This window comes from Dendropsophus ebraccatus, chromosome 8, assembly GCF_027789765.1.
Source record: "Dendropsophus ebraccatus isolate aDenEbr1 chromosome 8, aDenEbr1.pat, whole genome shotgun sequence".
NCBI classification, from domain to species: Eukaryota; Metazoa; Chordata; class Amphibia; order Anura; family Hylidae; genus Dendropsophus; species Dendropsophus ebraccatus.
The window spans coordinates 126,999,043-127,015,795 of NC_091461.1; the positions used below are offsets into that span (position 1 = coordinate 126,999,043).

At 48.0% G+C, this 16,753-nt stretch overlaps 1 protein-coding gene across 3 annotated transcripts in view; it reads left to right on the plus strand.

Annotated features, from left to right (window-relative positions):
- LOC138799936 (zinc finger protein 420-like) overlaps nucleotides 1-16,753 on the plus strand; it is a 98,669-nt gene that overhangs the window by 32,041 nt on the left and 49,875 nt on the right. For all 3 annotated transcript variants that reach the window (XM_069981718.1, XM_069981719.1, XM_069981720.1), the window contains exons 5-8: nucleotides 2,008-2,086; nucleotides 2,182-2,321; nucleotides 2,762-2,849; nucleotides 13,723-14,601. In XM_069981718.1, the coding sequence (XP_069837819.1) occupies nucleotides 2,008-2,086; nucleotides 2,182-2,321; nucleotides 2,762-2,849; nucleotides 13,723-14,601 (1,186 nt within the window). The remainder of the gene's footprint in view (nucleotides 1-2,007; nucleotides 2,087-2,181; nucleotides 2,322-2,761; nucleotides 2,850-13,722; nucleotides 14,602-16,753) is intronic.

Here is a 16,753-nt window from a genome sequence, read left to right on the forward strand (position 1 = left end):
ACCCTGCTGGGACATTATACAGTAATACAGGATGGGGGGGGTGACTGGAGAGGTGACACTGCTGGGAATGCTGGGACATTATACAGTAATACAGGAGGGGTGGGGGGATGACTGGAGAGGTGACACTGCTGGGACATTATACAGTAATACAGGAGGGGATGACTGGAGAGGTGACCCTGCTGGGACATTATACAGTAATACAGGAGGGGTGGGGGATGACTGGAGAGGTGACCCTGCTGGGACATTATACAGTAATACAGGAGGGGGGGGGTGACTGGAGAGGTGACACTGCTGGGATATTATACAGTAATACAGGAGGGGGGTGACTGGAGAGGTGACCCTGCTGGGAATGCTGGGACATTATACAGTAATACAGGAGGGGGGGGGGGACGGGAGAGGTGATCCTGCTGGGACATTATACAGTAATACAGGAGGGGTGGGGGGGGTGACTGGAGAGGTGACACTGCTGGGACATTATACAGTAATACAGGAGGGGGGGTGACTGGAGAGGTGACCCTGCTGGGAATGCTGGGACATTATACAGTAATACAGGAGGGGTGGGGGGGGGGGGTGACTGGAGAGGTGACACTGCTGGGACATTATACAGTAATACAGGAGGGGGGGTGACTGGAGAGGTGACCCTGCTGGGAATGCTGGGACATTATACAGTAATACAGGAGGGGTGGGGGATGACTGGAGAGGTGACACTGCTGGGAATGCTGGGACATTATACAGTAATACAGGAGGGGTGGGGGGTGACTGGAGAGGTGACACTGCTGGGACATTATACAGTAATACAGGAGGGGTGGGGGGGTGACTGGAGAGGTGACACTGCTGGGACATTATACAGTAATACAGGAGGGGTGGGGGGATGACTGGAGAGGTGACACTGCTGGGACATTATACAGTAATACAGGAGGGGATGACTGGAGAGGTGACACTGCTGGGAATGCTGGGACATTATACAGTAATACAGGAGGGGGGGTGACTGGAGAGGTGACACTGCTTGGAATGCTGGGACATTATACAGTAATACAGGAGGGGTGGGGGGATGACTGGAGAGGTGACACTGCTGGGACATTATTCATTAATACAGGAGGGGTGGGGGGATGACTGGAGAGGTGACACTGCTGGGACATTATACAGTAATACAGGAGGGGATGACTGGAGAGGTGACACTGCTGGGAATGCTGGGACATTATACAGTAATACAGGAGGGGGGGTGACTGGAGAGGTGACACTGCTTGGAATGCTGGGACATTATACAGTAATACAGGAGGGGTGGGGGATGACTGGAGAGGTGACACTGCTGGGAGATTATACAGTAATACAGGAGGGGTGGGGGGGTGACTGGAGAGGTGACACTGCTGGGATATTATACAGTAATACAGGAGGTGGGGTGACTGGAGAGGTGACACTGCTGGGACATTATACAGTAATACAGGAGGGGTGGGGGTGACTGGAGAGGTGACACTGCTGGGAATGCTGGGAGATTATACAGTAATACAGGAGGGGGGGTGACTGGAGAGGTGACACTGCTGGGACATTATACAGTAATACAGGAGGGGTGGGGGGTGACTGGAGAGGTGACACTGCTGGGACATTATACAGTAATACAGGAGGGGGGGTGACTGGAGAGGTGACCCTGCTGGGACATTATACAGTAATATAGGAGGGGTGGGGGGATGACTGGAGAGATGACACTGCTGGGAATGCTGGGACATTATACAGTAATACAGGAGGGGTGGGGGGATGACTGGAGAGGTGACACTGCTGGGAATGCTGGGACATTATACAGTAATACAGGAGGGGTGGGGGGTGACTGGAGAGGTGACACTGCTGGGACATTATACAGTAATACAGGAGGGGTGGGGGGATGACTGGAGAGGTTACACTGCTGGGAATGCTGGGACATTATACAGTAATACAGGAGGGGTGAGGTATGGTGAATGGGTTGTTGTGTTTGTGAGGTTCCTATAAGATGTCACTATCTGTTTCTCTTTGAAGGAGTGGGAGTACATAGAAGAACACAAGGATCTGTACCGGGACGTGATGACAGAGGATCCCCGGCCCACCACTCTATTAGGTAAGGAGATTTCATTGTATAGAATAGACCAGTTTGGAGAGTCGGCCACATTTAGATCATTAATAAATATATTGTATCTCTGTGTGTTCCTACAGATGGATTCAGCATGGGGAAACCACCAAAGAGAAGTCCCCGTCCTCTGTATCCCCAGGAGTGTGGAGAGGAGAGTCGGGATGTCCGGGAGGATGGTTGGGTAGATGGAGAGGAGAGTCATGGTGTCTGGCAGGATGGTCAGGTAGATGGAGCGGGGGTCTCGCCCTATCACCATTGCCTCTTACTGGATTACATATAGAGCTGTCAGCAGTAGCTTAAATTCCATGTGGAGTTCTGGCCTGTCTACATATTGTTTGCTTATCACACCATGATGGGTGATATTGCAGAGACATGACAAATACGTGGGTTACTGTGAATTATAAATCACTATTTTCCTCAGGGATTCTAGAAGGTGGGACAGTGCATACTCCCCTTCTTGCTCCACCCCCTCCCCCTTTTCTGGTTGATCCTGTACTGTTATGGTCCCTGTGCACCTTATACTTTTGTTACCCGTACGACGGCGCTTTTAGCCACCAGTAACAAGCAGAAATGTTGCTGTATCTTCCATTCACCCACAAATCTGAGGCATAACATGAAACATAAGATGTCTCACAGCTGCCGCACTAATATTCTTCTATTTAGGATGAAGAAAGGAATAATATAAAAACTGAAAGTACGAAGAAACAAGAGAACTGCCAGGAGGGTGATCCGTCTCCACAGGACGACACAGGTATCGGCCACCTATCAGATGCTTTGTATCCGTCCGTAATGCAGAGCGCTACGTCCAGGGACGGATGGTGACAGGAGGGGGGGGGGGGGAAGCTCTAGGAGAATGGTGACGGGAGGGGAGGGGGGCTCTAGGAGGATGGTGACGGGAGGGGGGGGGGCTCTAGGAGGATGGTGACGGGAGCGAAGGGGGGCTCTAGGAGGATGGTGACGGGAGGGGAGGGGGGCTCTAGGAGGATGCTGACGGGAAGGGAGGGGGGCTCTAGGAGGATGGTGACGGGAGGGGAAAGGGGGGCTCTAGGAGGATGAGGGAGCTAATGACTCCATATTGTGGCTTTGTTACGTCTTAAGAATGATCCCATGCAGCAGGCTTATCCTTATATTACAGGGTTTAGTTATGTCTCAGGCAGAGATCCCACTAGTACTGGTGACTGTTTTCGGGGCAGAGGTCTATATACAGGGCGTCCAGTCCTTATTTAATCACTTAGCATAGAACAATCCCTAATGTCGGATCCACCTCAGGAATGAGCTGAACCTTGTTCAGTAGTTACACCTCTGCCTGATAATGACGGAGCTGGAGGCAGAGAGGGTGATAGTAACACCCTGACCGTAACCCTGACCGTAACCCTGACCTTCCCTCTGTCCTGTCCTTCCTGTCACCTTCTGTCCCCTTATGTTCTGTTCCTCCCTGTCCCCTTCTGTCCTGTCCCTTTATGTTCTGTTCCTCCCTGTCCCCTTATGTCCTGTCCCCTTATGTCCTGTCCCCTTATGTTCTGTTCCTCCCTGTCCCCTTATGTCCTGTCCCCTTATGTTCTGTTCCTCCCTGTCCCCTTCTGTCCTGTCCTCTTATGTCCTGTCCTTCCTGTCCCTCCCTGTCCCCTCCTTTCCCCTTATGTCCTGTCCTTTTGTCCTTCTGTCCTGTCCCTCCCTGTCCCCTTATGTCCTGTCCTTCCTGTCCCATCTTGTCGCTCCCTGTCCCCTTATGTTCTGTCCTGTCCTTCTGTCCTGTCCTTCTTGTCCCATCCTGTCCCCTTATGTCCTGTCCCATCCTGTCCCTCCGTGTCCCCTTATGTCCTGTCCTTCCTGTCCCATCCTGTCCCCTCCTTTCCACTTATGTCCTGTCCTTCTGTCCTGTCCCCTTATGTCCGGTCCTTCCTGTCCCATCCTGTCGCTCCCTGTCCCTTTATGTCCTGCCCTTCTGTCCTGTCCTTCTGTCCTGTCCCTCCCTGTCCCCTCCTTTCCCCTTATGTCCTGTCCTTCTGTCCTGTTCCTCCCTGTCCCCTTCTGTCGCTCCCTGTCCCCTTCTGTCCTGTCCTTCTGTCCTGTCCTTCTTGTCGCTCCCTGTCCCCTTCTGTCGCTCCCTGTCCCCTTCTGTCCTGTCCTTCTGTCCTGTCCTTCTTGTCGCTCCCTGTCCCCTTCTGTCGCTCCCTGTCCCCTTCTGTCCTGTCCTTCTGTCCTGTCCTTCTGTCCTGTCCTTCTTGTCGCTCCCTGTCCCCTTCTGTCGCTCCCTGTCCCCTTCTGTCCTGTCCTTCTGTCCTGTCCTTCTGTCCTGTCCTTCTTGTCGCTCCCTGTCCCCTTCTGTCGCTCCCTGTCCCCTTCTGTCCTGTCTTTCTGTCCTGTCCTTCTGTCCTGTCCTTCTTGTCGCTCCCTGTCCTTCTTGTCGCTCCCTGTCCCCTTCTGTCCTGTCCTTCTGTCCTGTCCTTCTTGTCGCTCCCTGTCCCCTTCTGTCGCTCCCTGTCCCCTTATGTCCTGTCCTTATGTCCTGTCCTTATGTCCTGTCCCCTTCTGTCCCTCCCTGTCCTTTTGGCATGGTCTTTTCTAGTGTGGGTGACTTACTGTTGTCAGTCACCTATGGTGACCCTGAGGGACGGTACTTACTAGTAACGGGTTCTATTCGAGGTTCTCCTTTTCTTTCTTACTGCGCCCCTAATTGAGGTCAAGTTTTTTGTTTCTTTTTCCCCCCTCATTCTGTAGGCCGATTTTTAAAGGAGAAGTCCAGCTTGCAGGGTGAACACAATAGGCAACAACTTGGGACCTCTCCCTGTGCCCATGAGGTCCGGGACCCCCGGCTAAAGGCATTGTCTGTTGATGTGGGGATGGAAATGTCTGACCTGCCTGATGGATGCCCCATCAGCCAATCAGTGACTGCAGAGCTGTCCCCAATCACTGACTGGCTGGGCGGGGGATCCTTCACCCTGGTCGTGTGCTTTGGAGTGGGATGCGGTGCACTCACACTCAAGTCTTTTTGGTCCACCCCAACTTTCTTCCCATGATGGAGTATTGGCTGAATTACAGGCCCATTCCTGTATACATGTAGCACAGGAGACCTCTTCTTTGGTTAATAGAGAGGCGCACAAGGCCACGATTAGGGGGATCTCTAGGAGGATAGCCACTCGTCTACAGAAGGGAAGATAGTTTGTCTTTAAAAAAATCTCTAGATTGTTGGACGTAGTCTTCTCTGGACACCGCTCGGGTTTCAGCCCGGTGGTACGCTTCTGGCAATGCCTAAACTCTCCCCTCGTATTAATGCGATCCCAGCATTACGGACAATAGATGGTACTAATCCTCCACAGTCCAAACAGTACATAGACAGGGCACACACCTTGGGGGGAAGAGGAGTGTCCCAATCGCTGATAAATCTAATCGCATTGTCTGACAGAGGAGACCATCGAGCCATTGCACTCACTTTCTTTGCTATCCTGGTTGCTGTTGTTTCAACATGTTCAAGACAACAATCAGCCGACATCAAGCTTAACCCCTAGACAACCCGGGGCGTACCCATACGTCCTGGACCACCTAGGGGTGTACAGAGCAGGGCCGCACGCCGGCTCCGGATGCCGCTTGTAGCCCGGGACCGCAGCTATTAGCGTGCTCGCTAATTATGTAATCAGATGCAGCTGTCAAAGTTGACAGCTGTATCTGATTAGTATATGCAGCCTTATCCCTGGTGTCTAGAGGGGGGATGGCAACCCCCCCCCCTCGTGCGATCGTGGAGGGGCGATCCCCGTGTCCAGTACCTGCCAGGGTCTGCGCCGTAATGGTGCTGATCCCGGCTCGGCACTCGGTTGTTTTTGGCTGCAGCAGCCGAAAGCGAGTGCCGACCTCATTGATCTATGCAGTATAGTGTGCTTATACTAGAGGTTCCCCAGGGGGGGTAATAACCCTAACCCCAGGGGGGGAATAACCCTAACCCCAGGGGGGGAATAACCCTAACGCCAGGGGGGCTTCTAGTATATGTGTTAAAAAAGTGTAATTATTAGTAAAATAAAAAAAAAACCTCCCCTAATAAAAGTTTGAATCACCCCCGTTTTCCCATGTTATAGTTAAAAATAAATAAACATGTTTGCTATCGCCGCGTGCGTAATCGCCAGAACTATTAATTAATCACATTCCTGATCTCGCACGGTAAATGGCGTCAGTGCAAAAAAATTCTAAAGTGCAAAATTGCACATTTTTGGTCGCATCAAATCCAGAAAAATTGTAATAAGCGATCAAAAAGTCGTATATGCGCAATCAAGGTACCGATACCGATGTACAGATCATGGCGCAAAAAATGTCACCTGACACCGCCCCATAGACCAAAGGATAAAAGCGCTATAAGCCTGGGAATGGAGCGATTGTAAGGAACGTATATTTGGTAACAATGGTTAGAATTTTTTCCAGGCCATCAGATACAATATAAGTTATACATGTTATATATCGTTTTAATCATAACGAACATAGATAACAAGTCAGTTTTACCCCAGGGCGAATGGCGTAAAAACAAGAACCCTCCAAATGAAAAAAAAAGTGTTTTGTTTTTTTTTGTTTTTTTTTTCAATTTCACCACACATTTATTTTTTTCTGGTTTTGCAGTTTTTTTATGAAAAAATTCCGCCTGTCATTGCAAAGTACAATTAGTGGCGCAAAAAATAAGGTCTCATGTGGGTTTCTAGGTAAAAAAAATTCAAGTGCTATGTATGGCCTTATATACACAAGGAGGAAAAAACGAAAATGCAAAAATTGAAATTGGCCGGGTCTTCTAAGGGTTAAAGCCAGCCTCCTGAATCCGGCTTGAAATTGACGTCCCATGGGATAGGGGGGACGTTGGTTAGAGGGGGCAATCAACAGTTGGTATATGTATGATAAGACATGTTCAAAAGTGCCTGCAGAGTAACAGAAGCACTTAAAGGCAGTTTTAGAGCGAGCATGCCCCTTAGGATCAGGCATAGAAGTCAGGAAGTGGCGCAGCTACTGTACCTGCCAGGATGTGAGCGGACAAGGTTCAATGGCGGCCAGGAGGTCTTGCGCCGTGTTCCAAGTATCACCTGAGAGAAGGTGCTGAGCTCTACCCTTTCTGGTCTGGATGCAGCTACCAAAGGCTCCCCGTTCTAGGTCAGGGAAAGACTAGGTTCCCTGAGATGGGGTAGAATGGGGAAGGCCATGGGGAGATGCCATCTTTAGGGAAAGAAGAGGACACAATTTTCAGGGTGGGTCCAATTGTAGGATGTAGCCGCGTGTCTAGGGGGCTCTGGGACTCGAGCCCTGGTAACATTCGAAGAGGTAGCTGAAGACGCGTCTGTTCCATAGAAACCAATTATTTGTTCTCCCGGTGGTGACACCAGTTCACAACCTTTACCAGATGGGAAGCTTGATGGTAAACAGAAATATCTGGAAGCCCAATTCCACCATTGTATTTCCTGTGAAATAAAACCGAGTGGGCAGTGCGGGACGGCTTATTTGCCAATACACATTTATCCAGTAGGGAAGTCGCTGATTTCAGAAAGGCACGTGGTATGTGGACTAGTGAGGCGGGAAGAGATGCAAGAGTCTGGGCAAGATGTTTTTTTATTACTGAATATCTGCCAAACCAGGTGACCGGACCCTTCAACCACCATTCCTGGTCCTGTTTGATCCTCTGTAGGAAGGGGAAAAAATTGGCCTCATATAGGTGAGAAACACGTTCCCAGATAGTCCTATGGTTGGGTCGAGGAATCCGTGGATTATATGGGTCTTGACTTCCCACAGTCCTAAGCTTTTAAACAGAATCAAACAAGTAGTAGGACTGTGGTTGAAGCGCTATAATACGGCATCAGACGGCATCGCTCTCGGCACCAGTGAGACTACCGACCGGCTTCAGTGCACGCCCTGCAACGCATCACTCTGCACAGGGAAACATTGTGACACATTGATATCCTGGAACGGGCTTATCAAGCATCTAAGGATCCTATACCAGGCCACAAGGAAGGGACAAATGATCTCTAGAGTAGACCGGACATCACTTTGGACTAGTTATTATCCTAGGGGTCATCTCCCAGATTTGCTACTTGACGGACATTGGAGTGTCTAGTGGCATCCCCTCATATCTCCATTGGGTTACCCAAATCCCCCCCCCCCCCACACACACACACACACACACATACACCAACTGACATCAGAATGTGAACATCAGCCTCCATTGGATCAGACTTTCATCCCAATCAAGGCATATCCCAAACATTTACCGACACTCTTCCTATTCCCTGAGGAATTTGTCGCTACAGAACATGGGAAACGCGTTGGAAAAACAGAGGAAGGGATTTCGTAACAATAATTGACAACCTATCTCTATACCTGCCATTGTTTACATCATGTATTGATCTAAATGTACCCAAGACCATTGACATCAGTGACTGGACAGACAACCACAACCCAAGTATAGGGTTAGTCCCTCCTGACATTTGGGGCCCCCCCAACAACAGGCAGGGCGCAACAGGGGTGACCCATCTCTCATCCCGAACACTTGTAAATAATCATAACCATCTAGTTTGTTTGTGTTTAATGTATACATGTATATGTAATTGCGAATATACGCTATAAGATGTATTATAGCGCTTCAACCACAGTCCCACTACTTATTAGGTTCCCAGATAGGACATAGTCTCTGGACCAGCGAAAGGAGAGAGATTGTTGGAGGACCTAGATCAATGACGGGGAGAGGGAAACATTTAGGGCCTCCGATTTCTCATAATTTATCTTAAAATGTGATTGGGTACTGCTAGAAGCTTGGGAAGAGAGATCCTGAGGGAGGACAGGGAGAAGAGCAAGTCATCCGTGTATGCCACTACTTTATGTGGGTACCTCCCATAGATATCCCCTGGGCCGATTCCAGGGTTTCTGCTGACTGAGGTGAAACCTGAAAGGCTGCCCCTTTCCTTCCCTGGTGCCCACACCACGCTATTGACCCTCCCCCCCAGTGAAAATCCAAAGTAAGCAAGGTGTGTGTGCAGAAAACCTGCAGCTTATAATAATTAGTGCATACACAATCCTGCTCCACCATACATTGTACTACCATTATACAGTCATGGCCAAAAGTTCTGAGAATGACACAAATCTTCTATTTTCCCATGATCCTCTGCCCTCTGGTTTTTCTGTGTGTTTGTCAGATGTTTTTATCACATACAGAAATATAATTGCAATCATATTCTGAGTAACAGAAGCCTATACTGACAGATAGATGAGTTACTGCAGCAAGTCTATAATATTTGCAGTTTCCAGGCCATGGACCCAAAATCTCTCAGTTTTGTTCCCTGAGCCATTTAGTTATTTGCTTTATGGCAGGTGCTCCATCATGCTGGAAAAGGCATTGTTGGTGGCCAAACTGCTCTTGGACGGTTGGGAGAAGTTGCTCTCGGAGGACATTCTGGTCCCATTCTTTAGTCATGGCTGAGTTTTTAGGCTGTGAGACTGTGAGAGAGCCGATTCCCTTGGCTGAGAAGCAACCCCACACATGAATGGTTTCAGGATGCCGGTTACCGTTGGCGTGAGACAAGACTGGTGGTAGCGCTCACCTCGTCTTCTCCCAATAAGCTGTTTTCCAGATGTCCCAAACAATCGGAGATGGGACTTTCCCCCAGTCCTCAGCAGTCCACTCCCTGGACCTGGGGTCTATAGGTGGTGGGGGGGTAGCTATATATCTCTGTATTACAGTATATATTACCTCTATTAGTGGGGTGTATAGGTGGGGGGGGGGTAGCTATATATCTCTGTATTACAGTATATATTACCTCTATTAGTGGGGTCTATAGGTGGGGGGGGGGTAGCTATATATCTCTGTATTACAGTATATGTTACCTCTATAGGTGGGGGGGGGGGTAGCTATATATCTCTGTATTACAGTATATGTTACCTCTATTAGTGGGGTCTATAGGTGGGGGGGGGGTAGCTATATATCTCTGTATTACAGTATATGTTACCTCTATTAGTGGGGTCTATAGGTGGGGGGGGGTAGCTATATATCTCTGTATTACAGTATATGTTACCTCTATTAGTGGGGTCTATAGGTGGGGGGGTAGCTATATATCTCTGTATTACAGTATATGTTACCTCTATTAGTGGGGTCTATAGGTGGTGGGGGGGTAGCTATATATCTCTGTATTACAGTATATGTTACCTCTATTAGTGGGGTCTATAGGTGGGGGGGGGGTAGCTATATATCTCTGTATTACAGTATATGTTACCTCTATTAGTGGGGTCTATAGGTGGGGGGGGGTAGCTATATCTCTGTATTACAGTATATGTTACCTCTATTAGTGGGGTCTATAGGTGGGGGGGGGGTAGCTATATCTCTGTATTACAGTATATGTTACCTCTATTAGTGGGGTCTATAGGTGGGGGGGGGGGTAGCTATATCTCTGTATTACAGTATATGTTACCTCTATTAGTGGGGTCTATAGGTGGGGGGGGTAGCTATATATCTCTGTATTACAGTATATATTACCTCTATTAGTGGGGTCTATAGGTGGGGGGGGGGGGGTAGCTATATATCTCTGTATTACAGTATATGTTACCTCTATTAGTGGGGTCTATAGGTGGGGGGGGGGGGGGTAGCTATATATCTCTATTACAGTATATGTTACCTCTATTAGTGGGGTCTATAGGTGGGGGGGGGTAGCTATATCTCTGTATTACAGTATATGTTACCTCTATTAGTGGGGTCTATAGGTGGGGGGGGGGTAGCTATATCTCTGTATTACAGTATATGTTACCTCTATTAGTGGGGTCTATAGGTGGGGGGGGGTAGCTATATCTCTGTATTACAGTATATGTTACCTCTATTAGTGGGGTCTATAGGTGGGGGGGGGTAGCTATATATCTCTGTATTACAGTATATATTACCTCTATTAGTGGGGTCTATAGGTGGGGGGGGGGGGTAGCTATATATCTCTGTATTACAGTATATGTTACCTCTATTAGTGGGGTCTATAGGTGGGGGGGGGGGGTAGCTATATATCTCTATTACAGTATATGTTACCTCTATTAGTGGGGTCTATAGGTGGGGGGGGGGGTAGCTATATATCTCTGTATTACAGTATATGTTACCTCTATTAGTGGGGTCTATAGGTGGGGGGGTAGCTATATATCTCTGTATTACAGTATATGTTACCTCTATTAGTGGGGTCTATAGGTGGGGGGGGGTAGCTATATCTCTGTATTACAGTATATGTTACCTCTATAGGTGGGGGGGGGTAGCTATATATCTCTGTATTACAGTATATGTTACCTCTATTAGTGGGGTCTATAGGTGGGGGGGGTAGCTATATCTCTGTATTACAGTATATGTTACCTCTATTAGTGGGGTCTATAGGTGGGGGGGGGTAGCTATATCTCTGTATTACAGTATATGTTACCTCTATTAGTGGGGTCTATAGGTGGGGGGGGGTAGCTATATCTCTGTATTACAGTATATGTTACCTCTATTAGTGGGGTCTATAGGTGGGGGGGGGGTAGCTATATATCTCTATTACAGTATATGTTACCTCTATTAGTGGGGTCTATAGGTGGGGGGGGGGTAGCTATATATCTCTGTATTACAGTATATGTTACCTCTATTAGTGGGGTCTATAGGTGGGGGGGTAGCTATATATCTCTGTATTACAGTATATGTTACCTCTATTAGTGGGGTCTATAGGTGGGGGGGGGGTAGCTATATATCTCTGTATTACAGTATATGTTACCTCTATTAGTGGGGTCTATAGGTGGGGGGGGGGTAGCTATATATCTCTGTATTACAGTATATGTTACCTCTATTAGTGGGGTCTATAGGTGGGGGGGGGGGGTAGCTATATATCTCTATTACAGTATATGTTACCTCTATTAGTGGGGTCTATAGGTGGGGGGGGGTAGCTATATATCTCTATTACAGTATATGTTACCTCTATTAGTGGGGTCTATAGGTGGGGGGGGGGTAGCTATATATCTCTGTATTACATTATATGTTACCTCTATTAGTGGGGTGTATAGGTGGGGGGGGTAGCTATATCTCTGTATTACAGTATATGTTACCTCTATTAGTGGGGTCTATAGGTGGGGGGGGTAGCTATATATCTCTGTATTACAGTATATGTTACCTCTATTAGTGGGGTCTATAGGTGAGGGGGGGGTAGCTATATATCTCTGTATTACAGTATATGTTACCTCTATAGGTGGGGGGGGTAGCTATATATCTCTGTATTACAGTATATGTTACCTCTATTAGTGGGGTCTATAGGTGGGGGGGGGTAGCTATATATCTCTGTATTACAGTATATGTTACCTCTATAGTGGGGTCTATAGGTGAGGGGGGGGGGTAGCTATATATCTCTGTATTACAGTATATGTTACCTCTATTAGTGGGGTCTATAGGTGGGGGGGGTAGCTATATCTCTGTATTACAGTATATGTTACCTCTATAGGTGGGGGGGGGTAGCTATATATCTCTGTATTACAGTATATGTTACCTCTATTAGTGGGGTGTACAGGTGGGGGGGGTAGCTATATCTCTGTATTACAGTATATGTTACCTCTATTAGTGGGGTGTACAGGTGGGGGGGTAGCTATATCTCTGTATTACAGTATATGTTACCTCTATTAGTGGGGTGTATAGGTGGGGGGGGGTAGCTATATATCTCTATTACAGTATATGTTACCTCTATTAGTGGGGTCTATAGGTGGGGGGGGTAGCTATATACCTCTGTATTACAGTATATGTTACCTCTATTAGTGGGGTCTATATGTGGGGGGGGGGTAGCTATATATCTCTGTATTACAGTATATGTTACCTCTATTAGTGGGGTCTATAGGTGGGGGGGGTAGCTATATCTCTGTATTACAGTATATGTTACCTCTATTAGTGGGGTGTATAGGTGGGGGGGGGTAGCTATATATCTCTGTATTACAGTATATGTTACCTCTATTAGTGGGGTCTATAGGTGGGGGGGTAGCTATATCTCTGTATTACAGTATATGTTACCTCTATAGGTGGGGGGGGTAGCTATATATCTGTATTACAGTATATGTTACCTCTATTAGTGGGGTGTATAGGTGGGGGGGGTAGCTATATCTCTGTATTACAGTATATGTTACCTCTATTAGTGGGGTCTATAGGTGGGGGGGGTAGCTATATCTCTGTATTACAGTATATATTACCTCTATTAGTGGGGTGTATAGGTGGGGGGGGGGTAGCTATATATCTCTGTATTACAGTATATGTTACCTCTATTAGTGGGGTCTATAGGTGGGGGGGTAGCTATATCTCTGTATTACAGTATATGTTACCTCTATAGGTGGGGGGGGGTAGCTATATATCTCTGTATTACAGTATATGTTACCTCTATTAGTGGGGTCTATAGGTGGGGGGGGTAGCTATATATCTCTGTATTACAGTATATATTACCTCTATTAGTGGGGTGTATAGGTGGGGGGGGGTAGCTATATCTCTGTATTACAGTACGTTATGTGGAGGCCATGTTATATTGGTCTTTGTGTAGATAAGTTAAGTTAATGTTCGGCCTCATTTCTTGATCTTTTGTTAAATAATTTTCTTTATTCCGAAATCAATAAAATAACTTATTTCCTTATATAACTGATTTATGAAACAGGTGGAGACATGGGTGGGAATCCCTCGAGACGACGCCTGGATCTGTGTGTGGCCGATGCAATAGAAGCTAACCACAGTGTTCCGGATTATTCTAGAGCTGCGGCCATATCCCTGGTCCCTGAGGAAGAAGCCGTATCTACTAGTGACCCCTCTCACCACATGGGGCCAGGTCCTGAGACCCTCATCTGTCCGAACATCCCCTCATACCTTACCCATCCATCATCTAATAGCAGCACCCACACACAAAGCCTCGGCCATAAAGAGGGGAAAAGGTTTTCATGTTCAGCATGTGGAAAATGGTTTTCACAGAAATCAAACCTGATTGTGCATCAGAGAATTCACACAAGAGAGAAGCCATTTTCATGTTTGGAGTGTGGGAAGAGCTTTAGTCACAAGTCAAATCTCGTTCAGCATCGAAGAATTCACACAGGCCAAAGGCCTCATTCCTGTTCAGAGTGTAGTAAATGTTTTATCAAAAAGTCAGATCTTGTAAAGCACCAGAGAACACATGGAATGGTGAGACCGTTTTCATGCTCAGAATGTGAGAAGTGTTTCACACTGAAGTCAGACATGGTCAGGCATCAGCGGAACCACACAGGCCAGAGGCCATTTATTTGCATAGAGTGTGGAAAATGTTTTTCCTTAAAGTCGGATCTTGGCAGACATGAGAGAATCCACTCTGGCCACAAACCCTTCTCATGTCCCTACTGTGGAAAGTCTTTCACCCTCAAATCCAATCTTCTTACACATCAGAGAATCCACACGGGGGAGAAGCCCTTTTCCTGTCCTGAGTGTGATAAATCATTTACTCACAAATCTAACCTTGTCCAACACCAGAGAATCCACGCAGGAGAAAGGAATATCACTGGCTCGGAATATGGTAAGTGTCTTCATGTCTATGTGTACATTGTATTAGGGGGCAGGGAGCTACTTATTGTCCATGGATAGTAAGTGAGGAGCCGACCTTTACCCTCCAGGACTGGTCCCAGTACACGGATAATCCCGAGAGGGTACAGGGTGCTACTTATTATACATGGATCGTAAGGGAGGGTCCGACCTTTACCCTCCAGGACTGGTCCCAGTACACGGATAATCCCGAGAGGGTATAGGGTGCTACTCATTGTACATGGATAGTAAGTGAGGAGCCGACCTTTACCCTCCAGGACTGGTCCCAGTACACGGATAATCCCGAGCGGGTATAGGGTGCTACTCATTGTACATGGATAGTAAGTGAGGAGCCGACCTTTACCCTCCAGGACTGGTCCTAGTACACGGATAATCCAGAGAGGGTATAGGGTGGTACTCATTGTACATGGATAGTAAGTGAGGAGCCGACCTTACCCTCCAGGACTGGTCCCAGTACACGGATAATCCAGAGAGGGTATAGGGTGGTACTCATTGTACATGGATAGTAAGGGAGGAGCCGACCTTTACCCTCCAGGACTGGTCCTAGTACACGGATAATCCAGAGAGGGTATAGGGTGGTACTCATTGTACATGGATAGTAAGTGAGGAGCCGACCTTTACCCTCCAGGACTGGTCCTAGTACACGGATAATCCAGAGAGGGTATAGGGTGGTACTCATTGTACATGGATAGTAAGTGAGGAGCCGACCTTTACCCTCCAGGACTGGTCCCAGTACACGGATAATCCAGAGAGGGTATAGGGTGGTACTCATTGTACATGGATAGTAAGGGAGGAGCCGACCTTTACCCTCCAGGACTGGTCCTAGTACACGGATAATCCAGAGAGGGTATAGGGTGGTACTCATTGTACATGGATAGTAAGGGAGGAGCCGACCTTTACCCTCCAGGACTGGTCCTAGTACACGGATAATCCAGAGAGGGTATAGGGTGGTACTCATTGTACATGGATAGTAAGGGAGGGTCCGACCTTTACCCTCCAGGACTGGTCCCAGTACACGGATAATCCCGAGAGGGTACAGGGTACTTGCTTAGTGTTTAAAAGCACCGCAGAGTTATCACTACATAAAGAGAGACAGGCAGGTTTGAAAAATAGGCCACGGGCATTAAGGCCAAAACAGGCTGCGGAGATGAGGGGGGTAACAGGCTGCAGAGATGAGGGGGTAACAGGCTGCGGAGGCGAGGGGGTAACTATCTGCGGAGACAAGGTGTTGAAATAAAGTAGAGGTCAGGCATAATGGGAACTGCGCGGGGGTGGGGGTGAACCTAAAGAATTCCCCTCCACAGCACTGCGTCACCAGCCCCATCACAGCGAGCAGAATCCACTGTCTCCCGACTCCCTGGTACATCAGGACCCACTCAGCCGCTGGACTCCCCCTTTAATGGAGCCGAAATGTCATAGCAGACAACTTGAGGACAGGCAAAGTGCTGTATATAAAAGAAAGCAGCCGTATCCTACTGAACTAGGAGAAGCCCTTTAATGTTAGAATCTGAACAAGGCAGGGAAAGGGTTAGCCCGATGCCCGGTATACTGTGATTGCCCGGTGCTTGGTATTTGTAGTAATATCTCACCTGGTGCCCGGTATACTGTGATTGCCCGGTGCTTGGTATTTGTAGTAATATCTCACCTGGTGCCCGGTATACTGTGATTGCCCGGTGCTTGGTATCTGTAGTAATATCTCACCTGGTGCCCGGTATACTGTGATTGCCCGGTGCTTGGTATTTGTAGTAATATCTCACCTGGTGCCCGGTATACTGTGATTGCCCGGTGCTTGGTATTTGTAGTAATATCTCACCTGGTGCCCGGTATACTGTGATTGCCCGGTGCTTGGTATTTGTAGTAATATCTCACCCCCCTGGTGCCCGGTATACTGTGATTGCCCGGTGCTTGGTATCTGTAGTAATATCTCACCCCCCTGGTGCCCGGTATACTGTGATTGCCCAGTGCTTGGTATTTGTAGTAATATCTCTCCCCCTGGTGCCCGGTATACTGTGATTGCCCGGTGCTTGGTATTTGTAGTAATATCTCACCTGGTGCCCGGTATACTGTGATTGCCCGGTGCTTGGTATTTGTAGTAATATCTCACCCCCCTGGTGCCCGGTATACTG